This window comes from Leptinotarsa decemlineata, unplaced genomic scaffold (assembly GCF_025532065.1).
Source record: "Leptinotarsa decemlineata unplaced genomic scaffold, Ldec_3_MD MMD2_tig00026328_RagTag_RagTag, whole genome shotgun sequence".
Classification (NCBI taxonomy): Eukaryota; Metazoa; Arthropoda; class Insecta; order Coleoptera; family Chrysomelidae; genus Leptinotarsa; species Leptinotarsa decemlineata.
Genome location: NW_027412688.1, coordinates 13,929,682 through 13,956,831, shown reverse-complemented (window position 1 = coordinate 13,956,831; position 27,150 = coordinate 13,929,682). Strand labels below are relative to the sequence as shown.

At 36.1% G+C, this 27,150-nt stretch overlaps 1 protein-coding gene across 1 annotated transcript in view; it reads left to right on the top strand.

Moving 5' to 3' along the window:
- Positions 1–27,150, top strand: part of LOC111509333 (cilia- and flagella-associated protein 44) — a 253,118-nt gene that overhangs the window by 38,345 nt on the left and 187,623 nt on the right. Inside the window, 2 exon segments of the mRNA XM_074181923.1 lie at positions 7,203–7,445; positions 21,687–21,794. Coding sequence (XP_074038024.1) covers positions 7,203–7,445; positions 21,687–21,794 — 351 coding nt within the window.

Below are 27,150 nucleotides of genomic sequence, written 5' to 3'. Positions count from 1 at the left end.
ATTCGCCGCACTGCGGGCGTGAAAGGCCTGTTGGCCGCCCTGTAATCCATCACACATTGGATACGAAACGCGTGTTGTCTCGCCGACGTGATCTTAGCCTCCATCTTGTGTACACGCCGTTCAATCTTCCGAACCGCAAGGCCGGGATTTCGTCCTTTCGATTTGGAAATCGATTGGATGACGCTATACACGGCGGTGTTGATTTGCCAGATGTCAGCCTCTTCTGTTAGAACACTATGAACCTCCGCATCCAAACAAGTCAGTTCTTGTGTCTTCAGGGGCCTAATTCTGTGGAGCGCCCTGCGTATTCTGATTGTCGTCTCCATTGGTGGTATGGTGCGAGTCTCCTCTTCAGCCGTGCCAACGGGTGGTAGAACTGTCACTTCCACCACTTCGTTAGCAGACTGGGAAGGAGCTAAATAGCCCTGGCGTCGAAGATAAGATACATAATCCCTAAGATTTTGGGCGGAAAAGGCGGCATGCTCCGGATGTGTTTCACACCACAGAGCATGCAATCTCGCCATGTACTTTCTTCGCGCAGGCTCACTACTCTCGTAGCAATGCGTCCATGCGTCCATGCATGCGCAATGCGTCTCATGCGTCCACTCAAAACGTCCTTTTCATAGCCAGGGTTGTCATCAGTAGGCAAATCATCGTTATGGGCCCCACCACCTTGCCTCTGACCCCTCCGAGCGGGTCGATTGTGGGGGCCCCTTCCTTGATTATTGGGAACCAAGTGTTGGGTCCACCGGGTGGTTAGCCCTGTGGACCCACGACCGGCACCGGAGGAAGAATAGAGTTCTCCTTCCCGGGTGCGCCTGGGCTGCCGGTCCGGTTTTGCACCAGTTGCTCGGGTAAGTGGTGTCGCAACTCACGAAAGGCCAAAGGTGTTAGTGGCCATCCCTGCTTATTATTATTATATAGATTGAAATACATGACACCTTACCTAGATATAGCTCAAATGCTCATGCTATACTATACCTTGTTTGAAACTCACCCCTCTCATGGGATAGTCGCTTGGGGAGCAGCAAGTAATTCTCATATAAAAATCCTAGAATAAATTCAAAAATTAACTCTGAAAATAATCATAAATAAAAATAGAACTTACCCCACAGAAGCGCTAAATAAGGAAACATTGACTTTAGAAATAAGGCAACTTTACTTCTTCAAAACTTTTTTTTTCCGATTGATTGATAGAGTTCTCCTTCCCGGGTGCGCCTGGGCTGCCGGTCCGGTTTTGCACCAGTTGCTCGGGTAAGTGGTGTCGCAACTCACCAAAGGCCAAGGGTGTTAGTGGCCATCCCTGCTTATTATTATTATTATAATTATATAGATTGAAATACATTACAACTTACCTAGATATAGCTCAAATGCTCATGCTATACTATACCTTGTTTGAAACTCACCCCTCCTATGGGATAGTTGCTTGGGGAGCAGCAAGTAATTCTCATATAAAAATCCTAGAACAAATTCAAAAATTAACTCTGAAAATAATCATAAATAACACAGAAGCGCTATATAAGGAAACATTGACTTTAGAAATAAGGCAACTTTACTTCTTCAAAACTTTTTTTTTTCTGATTGATTGATAGAGTTCTCCTTCCGGGTGCGCCTGGGCTGCCGGTCCGGTTTTGCACCAGTTGCTCGGGTAAGTGGTGTCGCAACTCACCAAAGGCCAAGGGTGTTAGTGGCCATCCCTGCTTATTATTATTATTATAATTATATAGATTGAAATACATGACAACTTACCTAGATATAGCTCAAATGCTCATGCTATACTATACCTTGTTTGAAACTCACCTCTCCTATGGGATAGTTGCTTGGGGAGCAGCAAGTAATTCTCATATAAAAATCCTAGAACAAATTCAAAAATTAACTCTGAAAATATTCATAAATAAAAATAGAACTTACCCCACAGAAGCGCTATATAAGGAAACATTGACTTTAGAAATAAGGCAACTTTACTTCTTCAAAACTTTTTTTTTCCGATTGATTCGGCCGTTACTTGATGAAGATCCATAGTAATTTCACAAACTACACCTAAACGATTTGATTTTCACAAACTTTATTGAAAAAATATATCACATGTTTCAAGTGATTAATAATATTAATTACTTGAAAAAGCTAATTAATAATATTAATCACTTGAAAAAGCTAATTAATAATAATAATCACTTGAAAAAGCTAATGTTTAGCGAAACATGTTGTGATATATTTTTTCAATAAAGTTTGTGGAGATCAAATCGTTTAGGTATAGTTTGTGAAATTCTTCAAAACTGTTATAAGGCAACATGAAAATAAACATGAACTTAGAAAAATGGAACACCATTATGCAACTCGCCACAAAATGAACCACTTAGGTTCAAAAATCAGAGAAAAATACTTTACAAAAGTGTTATACTTACTTAGATCCTCGGCTGTATAATCTCATTCCAGCACATACCAAAACTATCGTTGGCATTAATATGTTCAGAAATAAGCTTGAAGCTTGGATCCCAGGTTTGCCTGGAGCAAAGATACACCAATATGTTGATGTGAAAAATACATATAACTACAATGTATAAATGTCTGTAGAAGATTTATGTGATTAGAGTTGTGTGATCTGTAGGTCAACTTCTCCATGGTTTGTTTATTTGTTTCATTTGAAAAAAATAGAGTATTTGTTTGATTGATGTGTGAGTGATGTTCGATGTAATGTGCCTATTGTAATTGTTTCATCATATAACCCAAATGTTTTCAGTTATATTAACTATATGCAATTTCAATGTGAAATCTGTATACAATTTTTTCAGTGCATTTTTTTTATTCATGCTAAATGTTTTTATTTATATTGACTATATATGATTTTAATGTAATATCTGTATACAATTTTTCTATTGCTTTTGTTGTTGTTCATACTAAAAAAAACTTTATTTTTTTATTTCATTCATTATAATCCAGCACAGCACAGCACAGCATCTGTATACAATTTTTTCAGTGCATTTTTTTTGTTCATGCTAAATGTTTTTATTTATATTGACTATATATGATTTCAATGTAATATCTGTATACAATTTTTCTATTGCTTTTGTTGTTGTTCATACTAAAAAAAACTTTATTTTTTTATTTCATTCATTATAATCTATTGTATATTAAAATTATACAGCCCACGCACAGGTTAATCCTTCTGTGCAACTTAATTTATTTGTCGTTAACTAAGATTATTGTGTATTTCAAATTGAATGGCAAATAAATATTATTATTATTATTATTATTATTTTCCACCGTAATGTGCGCTGGTCAGGCCCTATCCCCCGAAGCCCCGATACATGCGGGAGGGCGCGCCAGCATTATCAACCAATGACCACTCCCCACACCGTGGGGTAAGTGATCATTGGGTCCGAGAACCATGTGCCCTGAGCAAGCACAGTGAGCCAAAAATGACAGCCTTCTGTATCTGTGCGGCTAAGATTTCTGCCTTAGTGCAGCAATCCGGTATGATTTTAAGATTCTCTACGACAAATATCGTTTTGCTCTGGTGGTCGAGAAGGACCACATCAGGCTTATTAGCTTGTATGAGCCTGAGGGTGGGGAACGAATAGTTCCAATAAATGCGGCACTTCTCGTTCCCCACAAAGGATTCAATATCCCCCGGAGCGTAGGGCAACACCGGTGTCTCGTCATTACCGTAAGAGTGCCGTAGATGGTAATATAGCACTCTTAGGGCCGCGTTATGTCGATAGATATAGGCCGAGACCGCATATGCTGGACATGCTGGTAGCAAGTGGATTGGGGGTGCCTCGCGGCAGGCCCTGCACCTTGTGTCAGGAACTTCTATACCCATCACGCGACTGCGGTGGACTTCAGCCCAGTCGACCTGAGAAAAGCGAACGTCAGGCGCTTTGATAAGCCAAGGTCTCTAATGTTATTGAAGAAGACCCCATGCATTGGCTTATCCTTGTGTTTCTGCAGAAGTAAGGTGATCTCTGCGGCTTTTATCTGAGCTTTTTGCTGAACAGGTTCCAACTCGGTGACAGAGTTGTGGTCACCTCGTTCAGTGTCGAAAACTATACCGAGTTCATCAGCTGCTCGGGCAGCTGCCCTTAAGAGAAATGCTCCAATTCCTGGCCTCTCATGGTCACGGACCATGCAGAGAAGGGGATCCGAACTTCTGACGACTTTACAGGCTGTATCCAGTACTATTATGTCATGTAGACACTCCAAACTCAAAAGTCCACGGCCTTCCTTTTGTCGTGGGAAGTACAACCGTGGAACGGACGATTTGGGATGCAAACTCCTATAGAGATGCTTCATTTTTCAGGTCTTTACGTCGAGTTGATACAGCTCCTCCCGAGTCCACTACACTACTCCAAACGAGTAGAGTAAGATTGGAACGGCAAGCATATTTGTTGCAGCAATTTTGTTCATCCCCGACAGTTCCAATGACCAGATCTGTCGAAGTTTGTGCTGATACTTGCCGCGGAGAGAGTTTTTCACTGCTGTTACCTCTTGTGAGTGGCGTTGTTCCACCCCGAGGTAAGTATACGTCTCTCCGGCATCCAGATGGTGTAGGATGCTTCAATCTACGAGCTGCACATCCTCTCCGTAGTCCCCGCATCGTCCTCTTTTGAGATGGACCATTGCACATTTGTCTATCCCAAATTTTATACCGATAGTATGCGTGTACTCTTCCACCACCCTCAAGGACTGATGGAGATCCTTTCTCCAGAGGCATAAAGTTTAATATCATCCATATAAAACAAATGGGTGACCTTATACCTCTGGTTTCCGGGGGTGCCACAGTTATACCCTCGAGTATTTCTGAGCGCAACGGATAATGGCAATAGTGAGATGCAGAAGAGAAGGGGGACTGAGGGAATCACCCTGAAATACACCCCTTCTGAAAGTGACCCACCCTGTTTGGACTCTTGCTTGACCAGATGTTATGGTAAAGCGAGTTCGCCGAAGTGGTATCAGTTGTTCAATGCATCCCACAATTTTGTCGGGTACCGCAAGACATCTGAGCAAATCCAAGATGAGATCATGCGAAATTGTATCAAATGCCTTACGGTAATCGATCCAGGCCATAGAGAGGTTACGCTCATATTGTATCGAGTCCTGCGTTACACATCTATCGATGAGCAGGTTGTCTTTACATCCAGCGACTCCTCTCTTCGACCTTCTCTGCTCATATATCCGTTCGAACACTCGGTCAACTGCGGTGAGTATTCGTGTGTATAAGATACTTGTAAACAACGTATAACACGAATTCAAGCATGTTATCGGTCTGTAATTCTTAGGAATCGACAAATCTCCACTTTTGGGTATGAGAATGGTCTGCCCCTCGACAAACCAATCCGGAATCGGCTGCTCTCCGTCCAGCCATGAGTTGAAAACTCTGGCCAGATGGCGGTGGGTGCTTGGTAGTTTTTTCCACCAATAAGTGTTCAGCCCATCTGGGCCTGGAGCAGCAAAGTTCTTGGAACCCACAAGGGCTCTTCGAAAGTCATCCGGGGTTTTCGGGTTTCGCAGTTCATTGAGCTCAGGCTGTCGAAGCTCTCTGTTGAAAGCTTCGAACTGCGCTAGGGCTGGAGTGTCTTAGTTGAGTGACTGCGGTTATTCATAGATATCCTTCCAGAAGGATTCCACCTGATCAGCGGTCGGCGGATTATCCACAACACGTGGAGGCTCTTGGAATAATCGAGAAGGTTTCTCACGGAACCTAAGGTTTTCCGCTATACCTCTCGCTCGCCTCACTAGTGACTTCTTAGCAGCCACTAGCATTTGTATTCTATCAAGACAGTGCTGTTTGGTGGTCAGCAGCACGCCTTGACTTGAAGTGTGATGGATACGTCGAAGTTTGGCGGCTATTCGCCGCACTGCGGGCGTGAAAGGCCTGTTGGCCGCCCTGTAATCCATCAAACATTTGATACGAAACGCGTGTTGTCTCGCCGACGTGATCTTAGCCTCCATCTTGTGAACACGCCGTTCAATCTTCCGAACCGCAAGGCCGGGATTTCGTCCTTCCGATTCGGAAACCGATTGGATATCTGGCAAATCAACACGGCGGTGTTGATTTGCCATATGTCAGCCTCTTCTGTTAGAACACTTTGAACCTCCGCATCCAAACAAGTCAGTTCTTGTGTTTTCAGGGGCCTAATTTTGTGGAGCGCCCTGCGTGTTCTGATTGTCGTCTCCATTGGTGGTATGGTGCGAGTCTCCTCTCCAGCCGTGCCAACGGGTGGTAGAACTGTCACTTCCACCACTTCGTTAGCAGGCTGGGAAGGAGCTAAATAGCCCTGGCGTCGAAGATAAGATACATAATCCCTAAGATTTTGGGCGGAAAAGGCGACATGCTCCGGATGTGTTTCACACCACAGAGCATGCAATCTCGTCATGTACCCTCTTCGCGCAGGCTCACTACTCTCGTAGCAATGCATATGGCTATCTCTTACCTCATGCGTCTACTCAAAACGTCCGTTTTCATTGCCAGGGTTGTCATCGATAGGCAAATCATCGTTATGGGCCCCACCACCTTGCCTCTGACCCCTCCGAGCGGGTCGGTTGTGGGGGGGCCCCTTCCTTGATTATTGGGAACCAAGTGTTGGGTCCACCGGGTGGTTAGCCCTGTGGACACACGGCCGGCACCGGAGGGAGAATAGAGTTCTCCTTCCCGGGTGCGCCTGGGCTGCCGGTCGGTTTTGCACCAGTTGCTCGGGTAAGTGGTGTCGCAATTCACCCAAGGGTGTTAGTGGCCTTTTCTGCTTATTATTATCAGTATTATCATCATTATTATTATTATTGTTTGCCATTCTGAAATTCCAATCGAGAACTATTTCAAAATATTTTTCCAATTTCCTGGAAGTTTTCATGAATGTTTGGCGTTTCTATAACTTCACAGATGGTTCCTTTATGGTTCTAGTTTAGGATTCACTTTGATTCAGATTGGTGAAAAGACTTTCATCGTTGGCCATAAAAGATGACGAGTTACAACCCAGTATAGGTTTATTTTCAATGGTAATGATGAATGAGTACTGTATACGCATTAGCGCCAGTTTTCATTCATAACTGAACTCAAAATATTCAAGATAATTCGAACAATCTCGCCCAACCCAAACGAAACAATAAGTTTTTTCACATATCACCTCATATACCTATATTTTAATAATGTCGTATATCAACCTATCCACCACATACATTTTGTTTTGATCGATATTTTATAGGATGGAAATGGTGGAATTTGGCAAATTGATTTGAACACCGAAATTGAACCAAGACCAGCAGTTCAACTGTACAAATGTCATGCGGGAAAGGTTGTTGATATTGCAGCTTGTCCGTTTGGCCCGTTTTTGGCTAGTCTTGGAAAAGATGGAAGAATCTATTTGTACAACTACTTGTCCAAGATGCTTATTTTCCATCATGAATTTCCAGCACATGGAATGTGTATGATTTGGTTGGATATTGAGGTAGGTAATGCTCCATATCTTTTATGAATTTTGGATTGCTCACAATATTTTACAAACAAACGATTGGTATATTTAGGTACTGAATGTTTCTTTGAAATTATTATTTAAATACATTTTCCTGTAATGCTTGTGTTTTGTCCTTAAAAAAAGTACAGAATATGTAATTCCAGTTCCTTGGAACTGTCATAGAATATTGACTCTATTCACATTTTTCAACGTGAAACTCATTCTCTATACGAGGGCGCACAGTACGTATTTTTGTAGTTGGCTATGACATTGAATTATGACAGTTACTTCAATAATAATTGTTTGTATTCAAGTGACGTATTCCTGAGACAATTTTCAGAAAAAGTCTTTATGAACTTGTGTCCGAAAATGCTTCGTTTCGGAGATACGGGGTGTTGAAATTGAATTTTTTTGTTCGTTTTTTGAAAATAACTCTTGCAAAACATAAGTTATTTGCACGAAATTCGGTACCCGGGTTTTTTTTGACGTAAGAAATCATAATTTCATATTAATTTTCATGTAACATCTAGAAGACGCTGCTTACGCTGTCATTATTTATTTCAAATTGCTCTAACTTTTTTGGGAGTAAACTTTCGGTACCTACTTCTCAAAAAGGTACACCTCCTCAACAACGCTGGAGGTAATCGTTCTCAAAATATTTACAATTTTCTATTTCGATGCATATCATTACTTAGCTCCTAAGGCGCTAAGTGAAGTTGCTGAGAACATTACAAAAACTAAGTATGTAGTGGATCTCGTCAAAATAAACAACTTTCTCCTATAAAATGTTTAACAAAGAATGATTCGTTTTCGAAATACAGATTGTTGAAATTTTTCAAAACATGGTAGGATTTGGTCATAAGTTTTTGCAAGTTTAGTTATTTTCATCAAACTTTATACGCAGTATATCTGTACAGACTTCTTCTAAACTGAGCATTATCGATCTGTTTATTCATTCCAAATTAAAAAAAATTATCAGGTTTAATTATTCAATTAGAAAGTGCTACATTTCGGAGTTTGTAAAAAAAACAATTCGGAGAAGTACTATGTTATTTATTATGAAAATAAACATATAAAAATTGAACGAAACAACTATCACAACAACTGTTCAAAGTGACGACTTCCAACAGTAATACAAGCATCTGCTCTCCTCATCAAAGAATTATGTACCCGTTGAAAAATGCACGGAGTGTTTCTTATCGTTTTGCAGCAAGCTATGATGCGATCTCTCAACATTTCCTCGTTTTCAATGGGGCTAGCATAAACTAGTGATTTTAGGTGTCCCCAAAACAAAAATCAACGGGATTGAAGTTCGGTGACTTCGGGGGCCAATACTTTATGCCTCCTCTTCCTATCCATTGTTGGGGATATGCTACGTCTGAAAAAGTTCTTACTATCACACTAAAATGGGCAGGAGCTCCATCGTGCATAAACCAAGAGTGATTTTGGAGACCAATGGGAACATCTTCCATGAGTTAGGAAAGCTCGTGTTTCAAAAAATGTAGGTGAGCATCTGCATTTAAACGTAAGGAAAGGAAATAGGGCTCAATTTAATAATCCCCAATTATGCCTACCCATATATTAAAAGAGAATCTGTCTTGGAAATGAGTTTGCGTTATCGCATGTGGGTTATCTTCCGCCCAGATGTGGTTGTTATGGAAGTTCATGATACCATTTCTTGAGAAATTAGCCTCATCTGTGAAGAGGATTTTCGATAAAATTTGCGGATGTTGTTCGACTTTTCTTTGAAGCCATTGAGTAATTTGATACGTGGTTGAAAATCACGTAGCGTAAGTGCCTGGACACGCTGAATATGATAAGGATAAAATTGCTGTTCCTTTAAAATTCTATAAACTGTCATGTGACTCACATTTGAAGTTAGACTAATTTTTCTTTCATGTACTTGTCTCTGGATGTTCACTAATTCCTTCGAGAACCGCCTCCTCCAATTCCACAGTTTTTGTAGTCCGTTGCCGTCCTACTGCAGAATTTGTTTTGAAGCTTCCAGATTCGGAAAGTCGCCAGAAAATATTCGCAAATGTCGCTGCACAAGAAGTCACGCGTTGGGGATGCCTTTCTTGATAGATGCGAATTATTTCGAAGGATTTGCTTTGAGATTCATTAAAAACTTTATTTGTACATTTAAGGCAAATGACTACAATTGAATGACATGAATAAGAAAACAAGGTGTATAAATAAGTTCGCATATGACGCAATGCTGAGTAAGCAGGCTGGATCGGATAACGACCTGGTCTGGGAACATGCATCTGTAATGTTTTACCGGTGTACTATCAGTTCCTGATATAACTTCTCCCTCCTCAAATTTCGACTTCGGGCTGGAACAAGACTGAAGGCAAATTTTCAAGTTCTTTTCCTTCAAATTTCACTTTCAATTCGGAGTTTGGTTTCTTCCGTGCATTTTGAATTTTTCTGAAGGTGTAGCGGACCAAAACAAATAAAATAAAGCAGATAATTGTCCATAGAATTCATTCGGTTGATTGGTAGTAATCGATGTCTTCTATTGATAGTTGATTTGTCGCATCGATATGTCTTTGAAGTTGATGGATATCTTCCAGTGGTATATTTTCTATCCTTAAAGGTTTTCTTTCGAGCGTCTCAATCCTTAACACTTCATTGTTGATTTTTGGCAAGACAAATGGTTTTCCAAAATTCGAATTTTGGCGGTTTTCGAATTTGTATCGTTTGAATTCGAAACTGCAATTGGTTGGAATTCGTAGAAAGGTGCTGCCTTTGACTGTGAAAAATTGGTCCTCTGGGCATTTTGATTTTATTTTCATTTCTTCTGAGGTGATGACGATAATATATTCCTCGTTGATTTTATTGAATATTTGGGTGGGTGGTTCTATCGGCATCTGGGGACACCTAGCATCCTTGTCGTGAATAAGGGCGGCAATGCAGTCTTTTTCTGGGTGGAAACTCAGGTTTTCTTGATTGCAGAGATATATGTCCAAGATTTGTGTACAGGGTTGGTCCATATATTGGAATGTTTCTTCTCCGAGAGCCAAGTAAAGTTTTTTTGGGATGATTATGGTATTTGTTTCAGTTGGGATAGGAAACAAATGGAAGTATTGAAAGGTTTTAGGATAAACTATAGGAAATTCTATGGCAAAGATAATTTTATTTTTTGAAAAATAACAGTTTGTTTGAATAATTGAATACCATGAATGGACATCTAACTGAAGTATTTCGTCAGGACTATAGTGATTGTGAAGCTCACTAATGATTTCTTCCAGGGTGAACTGTATGTAATTTTGCAAAAGTGATTGCATTTTCGACGTTATCAAGGAAGGTGATAATTACATTTGCATTTAAAAATATTTGATCTAGCATACTTGAATACACAGTATATTTATAAAATTGATCAGTTATATTGATCAAAGCTGGTTTATAGATTTCAATGTATTTAGAAATATCTTTCTGATTTTTGATAATAGATTCAATATGTTTGGAAAATTTATCAATTATTTGTTTGGAAAGAGAAATTTGTGAATTAACTTCTTTTACAATTTTTTGTTGATTGCTTTTCAAAGTTTCGATTGCCTTATCATATCGCTCTCCATCGGATGCGTCTAACTTACCAAAAAACCATTTTTGGATTGTTCCTCCAACATTTATTAATCCTCGTTTTTGTCTGATCGTTGGTGTATTTCGAATATTTTTAAGTTTATAAGAAATTTCGAAAACCAGTGGTTTTAAATGTTCGTATTCATTTGCCAAACTCCTAAAGTACATCTGTTTATTACTTGATATCTCATTTAATTTATTATAGTTCTTTATTAAATTTTTTATTTCAAGTTCAAGGATACTTAAATCAATATCGTTGAGAAAAATATGTTTATTAGTTACAATTTTTGAAAAACCAAGTTTAAATGGAAGGATTCCGGCGGAAGGACTTATTGTTTTTATTTCAATTTCTGGATTGGCCCTAACCATTGCTATTAACGTCAGAAAGTTCAGGATTCTCAGGTTCTTCATTTTGAGCCTGTAACAAAGGTGGTTTTCTTGAATCTTTTATGTGAATTATCTCAACCTTTCCCTTTTTATTTTTTATTTCTACTTTGTTATGTTCTAAGATTTTTGTAATGGTAAATGGTCCTAAAAATTTATTGTTGTTTTTATTTCTGTTTTTCGAATTTTTCTTGAAAACTTTTTGATTGATTTCAAATTCCTCGTTCGTGTTACCTTTAATGTTTGTTTTTTCTTGTATTTTTTCCTTGCAAGATTTCCATTTTTCCAAAACTTTTTCATAACCAGGGGTTAGTTTTTTATTGTGTTCTTGTACATATGTTGAAAAAAATTCTTTGGGGCTGAAAATTTCTTCTGGACTTCTTGAATTTGTATGACCAAATATTAATTCAAATGGAGTAAAACCAGTTCAACTGTGAATTGAAGTATTGTAACCTAGTATGGCGTAATTAATGAGATCTGTCTCGTTAGGGTGTATTTCTTTCAAAATTCGTAGATGTTCGTTTGAGGTGGAATGAAGTCTTTCTACAGGGCTGTTGGATTCATGGTGTCCAGGGGTGGTGGAATGTTCTTTTATTTTGTGTAATTTCAAAAGTTCTTTGACAGTTTCGTTATTGAATTCTCGGCCACTATCAACAGTTATATTTTGAGGGGTGCCAAAAGAAGCAAAATACTTTAATAAAGCATTACAAATGTGAATGGCTGATTTGCCGGCTATTGGTATCGCTTGAGCGAATTTAGACAAAGAGTCAATAATTGTCAAATATATTTGGGCGTCGGAAAAGAAAGCATCGATGTGTATTATTTGAAAAGGTTTTGAAAGAGTTTCTGTCAAAACTAAAGGTACATATGGATTTTGCCTAGAATACTTTGTTCTTCGACAAATATCACATGAATTAATGTAATTTGTAATAGTTTGTTTCATATTGATTCAATAATAAGTTTTTTTAGATATTGTAAAGTTTCTTCGATTCCGCGATGATTTGTTTTTCCTTCGTGATGATTTTTCATCAAGAGGATTTGTTGAACGTTTGAGTTGAACGTTTTCAAAATATATGAAGTAATTAATATTCGGTTTCAAATTATCTTTCATGAAATTAAAAATCAAGAGTTCATTTTCTTCTGAAGGTAGATTTACTGTTGAAATTTTATGAATACCATATGTTTCTTGTTGTAGAGATATTTTGTTTTGTTTATTTTTTAAAACGTGAATTGGATATATTTTATTATTGATTATATCATCTCGAATAGGAATTCCATCATTGGCTACTTCTTGTGATAAAGAATGGGAGTTTCGTCGGTTTGAGAGATAGGTAGTTGATCGATTTGATTAGTGAGTTCATTCGGGGGATTGATTTGAATATCTGAAATGATATTAATTTTTGATTGTTTTTTCCAGGATTATCATTAGATATATCTATCTGGTTTTGAATTTTCTACTGGATTTTCTGCTAGTTCTCTAAGAAAGTCTAAAGTTTCTTGGTCAATGTCACCTGGATTATTAGCAATGGAGTCGGTTTCGTGCATGTTAAGTTGAATACGTGAAAGTACGTCCGCATTGGAGTTTAGAAGTCCTTTCTTATAAACAATTTTGTAGTTGTATTCTTTCAATTTCAAACGCCAACGGAATAGTTTGAAATTGGGTTCTCGAATATTAAAAAACCATGTTAGTGGGCGGTGGTCACATACAATTGTAAAGGGTCGTCCAAAAATGTAAGGTCTGAATTGTTTGCAAGCCCAAACTATCGCAAGAAGCTCTCTTTCGATAGTGCTATAACGTTGTTCAGTATCATTTAAAGTTCGCGAAGCATAAGCGATAGGCTTGCCTTGGCCAATATTACCTTGTGAAAGGATTGCACCTAGGGCTACGTTTAAAGCGTCTGTGGTCACTATAAATTCTCGTTCAAAGTCGGGGTATTGAAGTATAGGGTCGTTACATAAAATTTTCCTACATGTTTCGAAACTTTCGATAAAAGTTTGGTCATGTATTATTTTTGCATTTCGTTTTAAACATGCGGTCATAGGTTTTGTAATTTTCGCAAAATCTTTAATGAATTTTCGATAATATCCCATTAAGCCTAAAAATGATTTGATTTCTCTCTGAGTTTTTGTGATAGGAAATTTTTGAATTGCTAAGATTTTATCCGGATTCGGATTCACTCCCTCAGGGGTGATTAAATGTTCTAGGTAGACAACTGATTTTTTAAGAAATTCAGATTTATCCAATTGTATTTTGAAATTTGCTTTCCTCAGTCTCTCGAATACGTTTTTTATTCTAGAGATGTGTTCTTGTAAGGAGCTACTGAATATTATTATATCGTCAAGGTACACTAAATAAATTTCGTTGTTTAAGCCCCTCAGAACATTATTTATTGTCCTCTGAAAAGTAGAGGGACCATTTTTTACCCCAAAAGGCATACGTCTGAATTCGTAGTGCCCATTTTGTGTAGAAAAAGCTGTTTTTGAAATGTCATTTCTGTCCATTTCGATTTGGTGGTATCCTGATGCCAAATCAAGGGTGGGGAAATAATTTACCCTACCAAGTTTGTCTAAGATGTCTGTAATGTTGGGAAGAGGGTATTTATCGTCAATTGTTCGTTCATTCAATTTTCGATAGTCTATGACGACGCGACACTTTTGTTTTCCACTTTGATCTAATTTTTGGGAACTACCCAAATCGGGCTGTTCCAGGGTGAGGTAGAAGGTTGAATTATACCCTGTTCTGACATTTTATTGATTTGGGAATTTACTTCATTTTTGTGAATTTCCGGAATTCGATAAGTCTTTGTAAAAATTGGGGTTTCATTTTTTAATTTTATTTTATGAGTAATTTCATTAACGAAACTCAAAGGAATGTGAAATATATCTCTATAATGAATTGAAGGGGTTATATTTTTAGGAGTGATTAATTTTTTTGGGAAAGAAAGTTTTTGGTTTTCCACTACTCCATCTGATACAAAAAAAGGGATGAGAGAATTTTCCAAAGAAAGGAAGGAAGTAATCAATTTGAAACTCTATACATGAATGTGTAGATCATGCAAAGAAGTAACTTTCAGACACAAACTGAAAGAAAGTCCTCCTGAAACAGCTACTTTCATATAAACATTGAATTACTCGAAAGAAAATAATTCTTTCGAAACAAATACTTCTATATGAACACTGAATTATACAGAAGATATTTTTCTCTACTCAGTATGTATTTCAAACATTTGTTGTGGAATAAGAATCAGATATCATTCACATGAGTTCTACTTTGAATGAATGGTAATAAATTGTACTCACATAGAACACTGTCACCCTCACTGGTATACACCGATGTTTCGCCTTAAGACACTTGCCCTAAGGCTCTTCAGTACTAAATTGGATAACATTATAGAAAATACACACACTTCATTCATGAATTACGATTTTGAATGTCACGGAATAAGCTTGATCTGCTTATGTCTTCGATGACATCGTAATGACATTCATTCACCTATTTGATTTAATCCCAGCCAAGAGAAATCTTATTTGAATTGAAGGGGTTCTATTTTTAGGAGTGATTAATTTTTTTGGAAAAGAAAGTTTTTGGCTTTCTACTACTCCATCTGATACAAAAAAAGGGATGAGGAAGTTTTCAAAATTGTCGTTAAAAGCATTTGGGTCATTTTGTTCATTTATAACACCTGAACATTCATATTGTTGGTTTTCGAAGGGATTATCAAATTCTAACTGATCATTTGGGTAGTATCTAGTCTCTATATTATGAAGTTCCTCTGACATGAAATTTCTTGGACCGGAATTTTGAAAATAATTTCTATTAGGATTACGATTTTGTTGTATCGTAGGATTACGAGATGATGTTGACATAGGTTCTAGTTTATTTTGTATAACTTGTCCGGTAGGTTTGAAAACGTTTCGGGGTGTTCCCAATACTTGTTGGTTAGTAAAATATTTTGGAGGAGGCGTATTTTGTCTCGGTTGTAACTGGATAGGTTGAGATGGAAATTGGTATCTCAAATTTTTAACCGGTGGTTGGTTTTTATTTTGGAAATTTTGGGTATTGAAATTTGGTCTTTGAAAATTTTGAACTGGCATTTGTTGTCGGAAATTTGAAATTGGTTGTTGCGTTTTGAATTGATTAGATGATTGTGGTCTTGGAGGCATCGTTTTATTATGTTGAAGAGGATTTTGAAAGTAATTATTTTGTTTTTGATTATAAATGAAATTTTCTTCTTCTAGAACATAAGAAATGGCTAGTTCTAAAGAGTTTGGATTTCGTAGTCTAACCATGTCTTGTATTCTTCCTGTTAAACCACGGATAAAGGTTTTTAAAGAAAGTTCATCGTAAGTTCGCAATTTGAAAGTTCGTTTTTCCACACTCAGGTTCATTGAAACTGATTTTGAAGCAATTGTACTCCTACTTTTCTGAATTCTCTGACCGAAAGAGAAGAAAGTTTCATTTCGAAAAGGTTTCATTATCATCATCTCTTGAACAAGGCAATCTAGATTTCTTTGGTCTCCGAAACTAAGCCTGAGCAGATTCTTTAAATTATCCCAATCTCGAATTTCTGATCTACTTCCAACTAACATTAATGCATTTCCTGATAATTTTCCAATAATAGCTCTGATTAAAAATTTATTGATTGGATCATCAATATTTTGGATATTTTTGTAGGTAGAAACCAAATATTCACAATGCTCAATAAATACTTCTAAGGTACTTTCATTATCACCATTAAAATTTGGAATAGTATCAATATAAAGTCTCAATAATTGGTAATTAATACCCATTTCTTGAGGATTTACGATATGATTATCTCTATCTAATACTAAGTTATTTAATTGTCCAATTAATTCGTCAATTTTGATTCATTGTAAATGAAAATTTATTTTATTACTATTCTTTCTTTTATTACTTTTATTTATTACTTATTACTATACTTTCGAAAAATTGTAATTATCCTCTTTCTCTTCTTATGCTAAATTTATGTTTCAGATTATTATTTTCGCTAGTATCTGAAACGCAATTTATTTCCACTCAATTCTGGTTTTATTGTTAAATTTAAATTATATGCACTAATTGATTCAATCAATAGTCAACTTTGCCACAAAATTCAAATAAAAGAAGAGGAAAAATGGATGGCTTACCTATTCCTGGCTTTCGTCCACTTTTCTGGCTCACTGTGTTTTTCTGGGTCTTTGGCTCGTACTCCAAATTTTTGGTTTCTTGTCCGTTAAGAGTTGAAACTCACAAACGAATTCGCAATGAGTCGTTTTCGAACAATCCTACCGACTGCGCCAATTATTTCGAAGGATTTGCTTTGAGACTTTTCAAAAACTTCATTTGTACATTTAAGGCAAATGACTACAATTGAATGACATGAATAAGAAAACAAGGTGTATAAATAAGTTCGCATATGACGTAATGCTGAATAAGCAGGCTGAATCGGCTAACGATCTGGTCTGGGAACATGCATCTGTAATGTTATACCGGTGTACTATCAGTTCCTGATATAACTTGCGTCTGGCCTCGCTTGAATTTCCGTCAGCCAAGCCGTATGCAAAAACCATATCAGCCATTTCAGCATTCGTAAAGTCGGGTATGGTACCAAAAAATCACTTTATAAACTCTGAACTGTGAATTTGTCAATTAATAGTTAAAAATGTGACAGAGAACTTCTATTTTTATAAACAAACTTTCATAGCCTACTCGATTTAATTAACTTAATTTGCAAGCGAAGAGTGACAAAAATTATTGAAATAAAATTTGGCTATAAAGTAATATGTATCGATATAGAAAATTGTAAACATCTTGAAAATGATCACTTCCAGCATTGTTGAGGAGGTTTACCTTTTTTACTTGGAACAGGTGTCGGAATTAGATTTTTTCATGAAAAGTACCAAAAGTTTACTGTCAAAAAAGTTAGGGGAATTTGAAATGAATAATGACAGCGTACCCAGCGCCCTCTAGATGTTACATGAAAATCAATACGAAATTATGATTTCCCACTTCAAAAAACGCCGGGTACCGAATTTCGTGCAAATAACTTATTTTTTCAAGAGTTATTTACAAAAAGCGAACAAAAAATTCAATTTCAACACCCCGTATCTCCGAAACGAAGCATTTTCGGACACAAGTTCATATAGACTTTTTTTTTTAATTGTCACATCACATACGTTACATCTTGTAAATTTTGTCATATTTTAGTGAAATTGATAATTATCATTTTTGAGTGAGAACTGGTCAGAAGTAAAACTGAAACGTCATCGATTTCGACAATGAACGAGGTTACCACAACTCTGTCACCAAGTTGGAACCCGTTCAGCTAAAAGCTCATTTAAAAGCCGCATAGTTCACCTCACTTTTGCGGAAACACAAGAATAAGCCAATGCATGGGGTCTTGTTCAATAATATTGTAGACCTTGGCTTATCAAAGCTCCTGACTTTCGCTTTCCTCAGGTCGAGTGTGTTGAAGTCGGGAACTGAGGGGTTCATCAAGGCTTTCCAGGATGATGTCTTCAACATCTTAGTCTACCGCAGTCGCGTGATGGGTAAAGAGGTTCCTGATACAAGGTGCAGGGCCTGCCGCGAAGCGCCCGAGACCCTAATGCACTTGATATTACCATGTCCAGCATATGCGATCTCGGACTATATCCATCGACATAACGTGGTTCTAAGAGTGCTTCATTACCATCTACGGCACTCTTACGGTATTGACGAGACACCGGTGTAGCCCTACGCTCCAGGGGATATTGAATCCGTTGTGGGGAACGAGAAGTGCCGAATTTATTGGAACTATTCGTTTTCCACCCTCAGGCTAGTAAAAGCTAATAAGCCTGATGTAGTCCTTCTCGACCACCAGAGCAAGACAATATTTATCGTAGAGTTTTCAGCTCCTGGCGAGACGAATATCGTCCGGAAGGAGGAGGAAAAACGGATAAAACATCGAGATTTTCTCTTCGAACTCCGCAGATTCTATCCAGACCACTCTATCATGATGGTTGTTCTGATTATTATAGTTCTGGGTGGAATGATGCCCTCCCTACTCTCGAATCTTAAAATCAAACCGGCTTGTCGCACTAAGGCAGACATCTTAGCCGAACAGATGCAGAAGGCTGTCATTCTTGGCTCACTGCGTTTGCTCAGGGCACATGATTTTCGGAACCAATGATCACTTACCCCACGGTGTGGGGAGTAGTCGTTTGTTAATAATACTGGCGCCCCGAATATATCGGGGCTTCGTGGAAGAGGGCCTGACCAGCGCATGCTACGGTAAAAAAATATAATAAGACGTATTTATCCGACATAATAGTACAATGAAAATAAACAAAAAGAGGAAAAAATAAAAACTTTCGGTATAAAGATGAATAGGCGTAGTATCAGCCGAAGCTGATACTCCGCCAATAATTAAACAATAACAAAGAAGTCGAGTTAACAGTGATACTGTCATGACAACATTAGAAAATGTATGCAACCGCTGCAGAAAATTTTTGTTTTCGTATTGCCAAGGTCGGGAACGGATAAGAGACTAGATAGTTGAGTAGGTCTTTAATTTTTTTTTCAAATTTTTTTATTGTATAAGATCTAAACCCACGGAGTACTTCATTGTAATGTTCATATGAGAAGCAGCCGGTAAAGATGGAAGATTTATGTTTGGGGATGACTGGAACTGAACTGTTCCTTGTGGTTAAACTATTTATTGTTGAGAATGTTCTAAGCATCTTCAGTAAGTAATCGGGTTGAGAATATATCAAAACTTTATGTGTGTTGATGAGTAGATGCAGTGTTCTAAGTTTCTCAACTTTTAACCATCTTGATTCTTGCATGGCTAAAGATTTATAGTCATTTATCTGGATACCAAACGAAAAACTAGACAGCTATTCTGAATATGCTGTGGACGAAAAGCACCAGATTGTCTTAAAGCAGGTCCATACACACTAATGCAATATGACATTTTTGACATGATCAGTGACTCGCATAGTCTCATTCCCAAGTTTGTGTTGAACAAATCACGATCTGGAAACAGCTGCCTGAGGACGAAAAGATACCATTTCTGAATGAACCTGTCAACAGAAGAACTGACGGAAAACTAGTTCATATCTTTTTTTGGAAACCTAACCATACCGATCGGTATTCAAACAAGAACTCAAACCATCATCCAGGGCAGAAACGTTCTATGATGATCGTGCCACCAGGATTTGAGAATTACATTATGAAGAAGAACTTTGTCATCTACACCAAACTCTACAGGACAATCAATAGCGCAAGAAGTCAAAAATGTTGTACATCCTAGAAGGAGAAATACTTCAACTTCGACCACAACCCAGACACTAGTGGAAGGCATTACATGAATGAAGTCAAGGACTGCATTGGAAAACTGTTTAAACATCACAAGATCATGACTATTTACAAGCCAACTAATCAACTACGCAGTATTATTAGACCGGCCAAGGACAAAAAAGGGCTTCTGATATCAGCTGGTGTTTACACTATTTCAAGTTCCTGTGGCTCAGTTAAAATCGGTACTACCAAACGCAGCCTCAACACCAGAACATTACAAGAACAAAAGCGTAGGTACTTCTTCAGGCAATCGGAAATATCCGCAATTGCAGAATATATCACGGAATAAAACATGAAGAAACTGCTGTACTTTTCAATTCAACACATCACCACGCACGACTTCATACGGAGACCATTGAGATCTACAAGCATTCCAAAAATTTCTACAGAAAAGAAAAGAGTATTCGAGTCAACAGAAAGTGGTATCCAGTACTTCAGAATGCCAAAAATGGACTAGAACAACTTCAATCGACTTCTCACCCGTCTATTATTTAGTTAGCATTTCAGTTTGAAATGCAATCCCAGTGTGAACAATACTTCAAAAAAATCATTAGTTCTACGTATAAACTGCATCTGTCGACCTCCAAGGGAGACAATACATTACATATACATTTCGTTTCAAGTACTGGAAAACTATCTAACCACGCTAAGTTTGGCACTGATCAGCAAAATAGAAAGACCTTCAAATCTTGTTTTTTTAATTTTTTTCTCTCTAAGTATTTAGGAGCGTCCTGATTCGACAAAAGATACGAGCAAGCTGTCGTCTCTAAAAATTTCGCCCGCCGACAGTGACGCTAAATTTTCAGTGGCGGGTTTCAAAAAACTACTTAAAAATATACCTGAGATGTTTTTCATCTTTTCTGTTGAAAAACCTCTTGATGTTGGCGTATACTTGAAAAAGCAAGAATGAACTTTCAAATGACTATAGACTGAAAATCTGGGAGTTATCAAAGATACTGAATTTCACTAGTTCGGACTTCCATTGTCTATTATATAAAATGATTTGAAATCCCTGAAACAAGTAAAAAAAAATAATTAAAAAGAATAGCTGAAGATAACAATTATATAAAGCAACAATAAACCTGAAATGAAATGATAGTGAAATAACCTACAAGTAAAAATATAATAATTGAATAAATAAAAATTAAAGGAATGAAAAAAGAAAATAATAAAACAGTGTAGAGATTCCAAGTCACGTTAGTTCACGACGTTTCGATTGTTGGTATCTACAATCGTCTTTGGGTGATAACTGGACTGATTCCTCCGAGAGATGACTATTTATAGGTCGTTCAAATACTTTCACTTTCTCTGCTTTCCATTTTCCGCTTCACTGATTCCGTGAGAGATGACCGTTTTGGCGGGAGTTGAAATACTTTCACGGAATCAGTGAAGCGGAAAATGGAAAGCAGAGAAAGTGAAAGTATTTCAACGACCTATAAATAGTCATTTCTCGGAGGAATCAGTCCAGTCATCACCCGAAGACGATTGTAGATACCAACAATCGAAACGTCGTGAACTAACGTGACTTGGAATCTCTACACTGTTTTATTATTTTCTTTTTTTCATTCCTTTAATTTTTATTTATTCAATTATTATATTTTTACTTGTAGGTTATTTCACTATCATTTCATTTCAGGTTTATTGTTGCTTAATATAATTGTTATCTTCAGCTATTCTTTTTAATTATTCTTTTTTACTTGTTTCAGGGATTTCAAATAATTTTATATAATAGACAATGGAAGTCCGAACTAGTGAAATTCATCACGAAACATTGTCAATCACCTTCAAACAAACATCAAAGATACTGTTACTATTTTTGATTAGCTGATATCATTCATGTATTTAAGTTCTAAATGCGGGAGTTTTATTGAACTTGAATATAGTAATATCATTGTCAAAATCATTTCCATTATTTTTTTTTTCAGATTTGTCCAACAGGAGACATCATTTTAGCTGGATTTGATGACGGACAAATAAGAGTATGTTCAATTAATATCACGAAAGGTGAAGACACTTCAATTACTATCATTCAGGTATACAAATTACTTTATTATACTTATATATCCTTAAGAAGCGGAGTAATAGATCATTTTCAGGTGTACATAATTGAGTCGATTTTAAACATTCAATATTGTTGTATGGTTTCATATAAAAAATTTCAAAAGCCTTTTGATAGTTGTATGTATGGAACACAATTTTGGGTATTTAATTCGCATTTTACTAATGTTCCATATTTTTGGTTTTCGCCATATACATACTTTTTAAATGACTATTACAATTTTCAATACTTTCTATAAAAAGCTCTTTTACCTGAATAGGCATGACTGAGATATTTTCAGTTTTCGCTGGAAAAGAGTATGACATCATGATGGGTTCTGATCTAATAGTTCAATTAGGAACTTTATTGTAGCCAGAGTCATCTAAATGTTTTTGATATTCAATTTGGCTGATTTGACATTTCACTTTTTGTTCATAATAATTTTTTTGTTTTTTTGTTCAATATTTCATCATTTCAATACATTTGTTTATTGAGTATTGCCTTTTTTAAAAAAATTTATAAACAATAGGAGGATATCAGATTACACAGGATGGTGGAAACTTATGTGTATTAAAATATTAAGGAATACGATTTAGAAAATTGAAATGTCCCTTCTAGTGTTAACACTTTTTTGTTTGAAAATGTGGATCATCTCACTTAACAGTCGTTCACCTAATAAAGGTTGAATATCAAAAGCTTCCACCCAAATTTCAAATTTTGGTGGAAGCTTTGAAAAACATCAATAATTTCTATTTTTTATTCTTGGGTATTGAAGTGAAAATGTTATCAACGTATCTTTTGAAAAACGGAACTGAAAAAGACAATTGTTCGAGACTAAGTTGTTGGAGTTCAGACATCACTAGATCTGCACATATAGGTGACATACAGTTTCCCATTCCTAGTATGGATATTTGTTTGTAAAAAACTCCGCCGTAGTTAAAATAGTTCGACTTAATGCAAAATTCAAATACTTTTATAAATTCATCTAGAGGTAAACTATACCCAAGAATGAAAACGCAATTACCTAATTACCTACACTAGAAATTAACAATTTAAAATATTTCAAAATTCCTTATGTACATAAACTTTCTGAAAAACATAATTCCTTATGTATATAAACTTTCTGAAAAACTTGGATCAGTTCTAAATAATGAACACATCAAAATTGCGTTTGCAAATGCTAACACTGTAGGTAAAATATTTTTTTTGGAAACAAAAAACAAAAACTCCTATGGATATGCAATCAAACGTCGTTTATAGAATCAACTGCAAGGATTGTTCAAAATGTTATGTAGGGCAAACGGAACGTTACTTAAAACACAGGTTGTCTGAACATGAGATACAAGAAAGTTGAATCTTGCCAATCCAAGAGCCCTCGTTGAACACGCAAGAGAAAAGAACCACAGTTTTGACTTTGCAAACCCCAAGATTTTAGATATTCAACCTTCATTAGGTAAACGAGTGTTTAGTAAGATGCTCCACATTTTCAAACAAAAAATTGTTAACACTAGAAGGTACATAGAAGGACTGAATAGTGCTTATTTTAATTTACTGAATCGTATTCCTTAATATTTTCATATACACCATCATGTGTAATCTGATAACCTTCTATTGTTTATAAACTTTTTATTTTTTCTTTTAAGGCAAACAAAAACGTCTCTTCCTAATCAGTTTGTCTCCCTTGATATCGTTTTCATTTTCAATGTGTCTGTGGTGTATGTGTTTTCATTTGGTTAGTCCTCATTTTCGTTTGTACCTAAGTTGTCTGACACATATATTTTGAACGTTTTTTTGACATGGATAACTAATGTTTGGTAAGTGCACCTGTTTGTTTCTCTTTTACATAATATGATTGTATAAACTTCATAAATTTTGCGATATGTATTGGCATTATTTTATTATAGAGCACTGATGATGGATTTAATAAAGTCTGAAACGTTGGTATGAAACTGAATTGTTTGTATTTCACTAGTTCGGACTTCCATTGTCTACTATATAAAATGATTTGAAATCCCTGAAACTAAAAAAGAAGAATTGAAAATGAATAGCTGAAAATAACAATTATATTAACCAAAATGAACCTAAAATGAAATAATAGTGAAATAAAATACAAGTAAAAATAGAACAATTGAATAAATAAAAATAAAGAAATGAAAAAAGAAAATAAAAATAAAAAGTGGAGAGATTCCAAGTCACGTTAGTTCACGACGTTTCGATTGTTAGTATCTACAATAGTCTTTTTCGGTCATCACCCGTCATCAATTGTTCTATTTTTACTTGTATTTTATTTCACTATTATTTCATTTCAGGTTCATTTTGGTTAATATAATTGTTATTTTCAGCTATTCATTGTCAATTCTTCTTTTTTAGTTGTTTCAGGGATTTCAAATCATTTTATATAGTGGACAATGGAAGTCCGAACTAGTGAAATTCATCATGAAACATTGTCAATCACCTTCAAATAAATTGTTTGTCTACGAACATTTTTGATCCCTCTCCCAAATATTTCACCTGGAAATTTGAATTCATGATACAGTCCATGCGTGTTAATCAGTGTTTTTGTTACTAAATTGAACTCGGTCTGTGAAATGAAATGTCTTCTTCACGTTTCTCTCCAGTGACATGAATGAGCTGTTATTGAAAATATTTTTATTCGCAACGTATATGATGCTCTAATACAGCAAAATTCTAGTGATTTGAAATCTATGAAGGAACAAATGAAATTAGAATGAATGTCTGAAATACCAATTATATAAAACAATAAAACGTGAAATGAAAATACAATAAAACAAATAAAATTATCAAGATACAATATGGAAATGACCACAGATTCAAAAAAAACTGAAAAATGGAAAAAATAAAAATAAACGAAAAATTATAAAAAAAAAATTTGAACCAAGTAACTTCACGACGTTTCGATTGTTAGTATCCACAATCGTCTTCGGGTGATGACTTGACGTGCCCGAAAGTACGACCCACTAGAGTTTTGATGATTCAGTTTTTTGGTAGATTGATGGTGGTTGAATTCGTGATTCAGATACTGCCCCGTGTGAGTGGGTTTTCGGTATGCAGATGTTTTCCTCTTCACCAATACGTCTGAGAATGGCAATTCGTTATTGACTTCCTTCCCCATTGTGAAGGTGATGAAAAATTTCATGCTGTTGATGTGCTTCAGAAAGGTGCCTAATTCTATATTCCCATGATTCCATACTATGAAGGTGTCGTCAACGTATCTCAACCAGACTCAGGGCGATCCCATCGGCAGCTCCTTATCTTGCGTAAATAATTCGTCCTTCAGTTGGAAATAGCAGTTTCTCACACAGCACCCTAGTCATTTCAATTATATCTTACAGCTCCTCGTCTTCGGATAGCTTTCGCTGTATTATTTGAAGTGCTTCTCCGATAGGACCGTTGGTGTAAAGGCTTTTCACTTCAAACCTGATCAATTGATCTTGCTCTGTGACTTCGATTGCCCTTTTGGAAAAGGAAAGCGACTGATTTATTATTTACACTGAAAGTGTTGATGGTTTTATTGATGTTAGAGTCAAAGCATTCTTGCGATTTCCATAGAAGCATGAAGGATATTTTCCCTAACTATGTGATTGTGATGTATAATGCAAGTTATCATTCTAAAACAATTGAAAGAATGTCAACTAATGCATGGAGAAAAGCAGATAACACTGAGTGGCTTCGACAATAAAATAATATATCATTTGAAGAAAGTATGGTTGAAAAAAACTAGTGTCCATATTATGTTCAAGTAAATCTCGTTCCGCGGAATATATAATCGTAGTCGATAAGATGGCACAGAAACAAAATATTATCATTCTACTTCTGTCCCCTCATCATTACAAACTCAATCCCACTGAACTCGTTTCGACTATGCTACCTGTTTTTAAAACAGGATCAATAACAGGGAATACTAACCGGTGTAGTTAGGTAATACTAACAAGTAATAGTTAGGCCACTAGCATATAAAAACTCTGACATAGTAGTAAAATTTAGTCATAATGATCTCCTGAGGACGCTTACTTGGTTAGCGAAATGTGCGTCGAGAGACTGTGATTTTTGTTTTGGTGTTGGGAAAGTGTACATTAGAAATATTATAAATAATTCAAAATTATTAAAAACAGTAATAATTAAAAGGAAAGGTTTTGTTTGATCACTTGTTCAATATACATTTTTCCATTCTTTGAATGTGGTCAAGGAAGTAACTGATTTAATTTTAGTAGGCAAACTATTTCGAATGGTTATTCCATGATAGGTAGTGAAGCGCGTTGTGAAATATTTTGGGTTAAACTGGAATTCAAATATTGTGTGGGGAAAAAAAGACTGGGAAAAAAAAGAAAAAATTATTACCTGACCAATTTCCAAAACCATTGTGGGTACAGTCTACAAAGAGATATTTCGACAAAAATTTCCATTGACAATACCTCAAAAGTAACATGCGCAAAAAAAGTCTGCGGGAAAAATAAATACTCCAGTATCTATTGAAGTTTCGGATTGAGAAAATGGATCTTACCTTTTACATATCCTACAACAAAAAATCAAAAATTTTCTCGTTTCTACACTAGAAAAACAAAACGCTGATAGCTCTGATAATTTTTTGTGAAGCAATTTCAATGATAATTTGAAATCCAATTAATCTGCCATTGTGAAAAATAGTTTGATCTAAAATGTACGGATCTGCAATCTGAAGTTTCGAAATGTATGAAAAAGAATTGAAAATACCAAATGACAAAAGATGAATGTGCTCCGTTTGTATTGAAATTTATGTGATCAATATAGTAGTAACGTAATGGAAAATGTATTGAAAAAAATAACAGAATTGCAGAAATACATTGATTTAATGGTCAACAAATAAGATGTTGGAAGTGAAAATAAATAAATGTTAAAACTTTTGGAATAAATCAATTTATGAAAATGAACTACTGAAGAAGAAATTGGTGTCATAAAAAATATATCAATTCTCTCAAATAGTTTGTAAACGCTGAAGAACAGATGAAAATAAAAAATATATAAAAATGAGAGGAACACCAGTACAACAAACAATATGAACAATCAATTGAAACTGCTTTAAAATCAATTGGGGTCTATATGAATTCCAATCAAGTATCAATTTGTCAATTTAGAGAAACCAAAGAAAAATCGAAAAATACTATACGAATAGCCATCTTGAGTTCAGACAGGTTGGAACCCAGCTCCCTTACCCTTTTAGCTGATTATTGTCGAAGAAGGACAAATGGGTTCATGACTGAGGGGATGTTGGCGGCATGAAGTCCTCAGACATCAGTACCGCCCTTCACGGGGTACCCCTACCTGGCTGGGATGGGATGGATGAAAGATCTGTT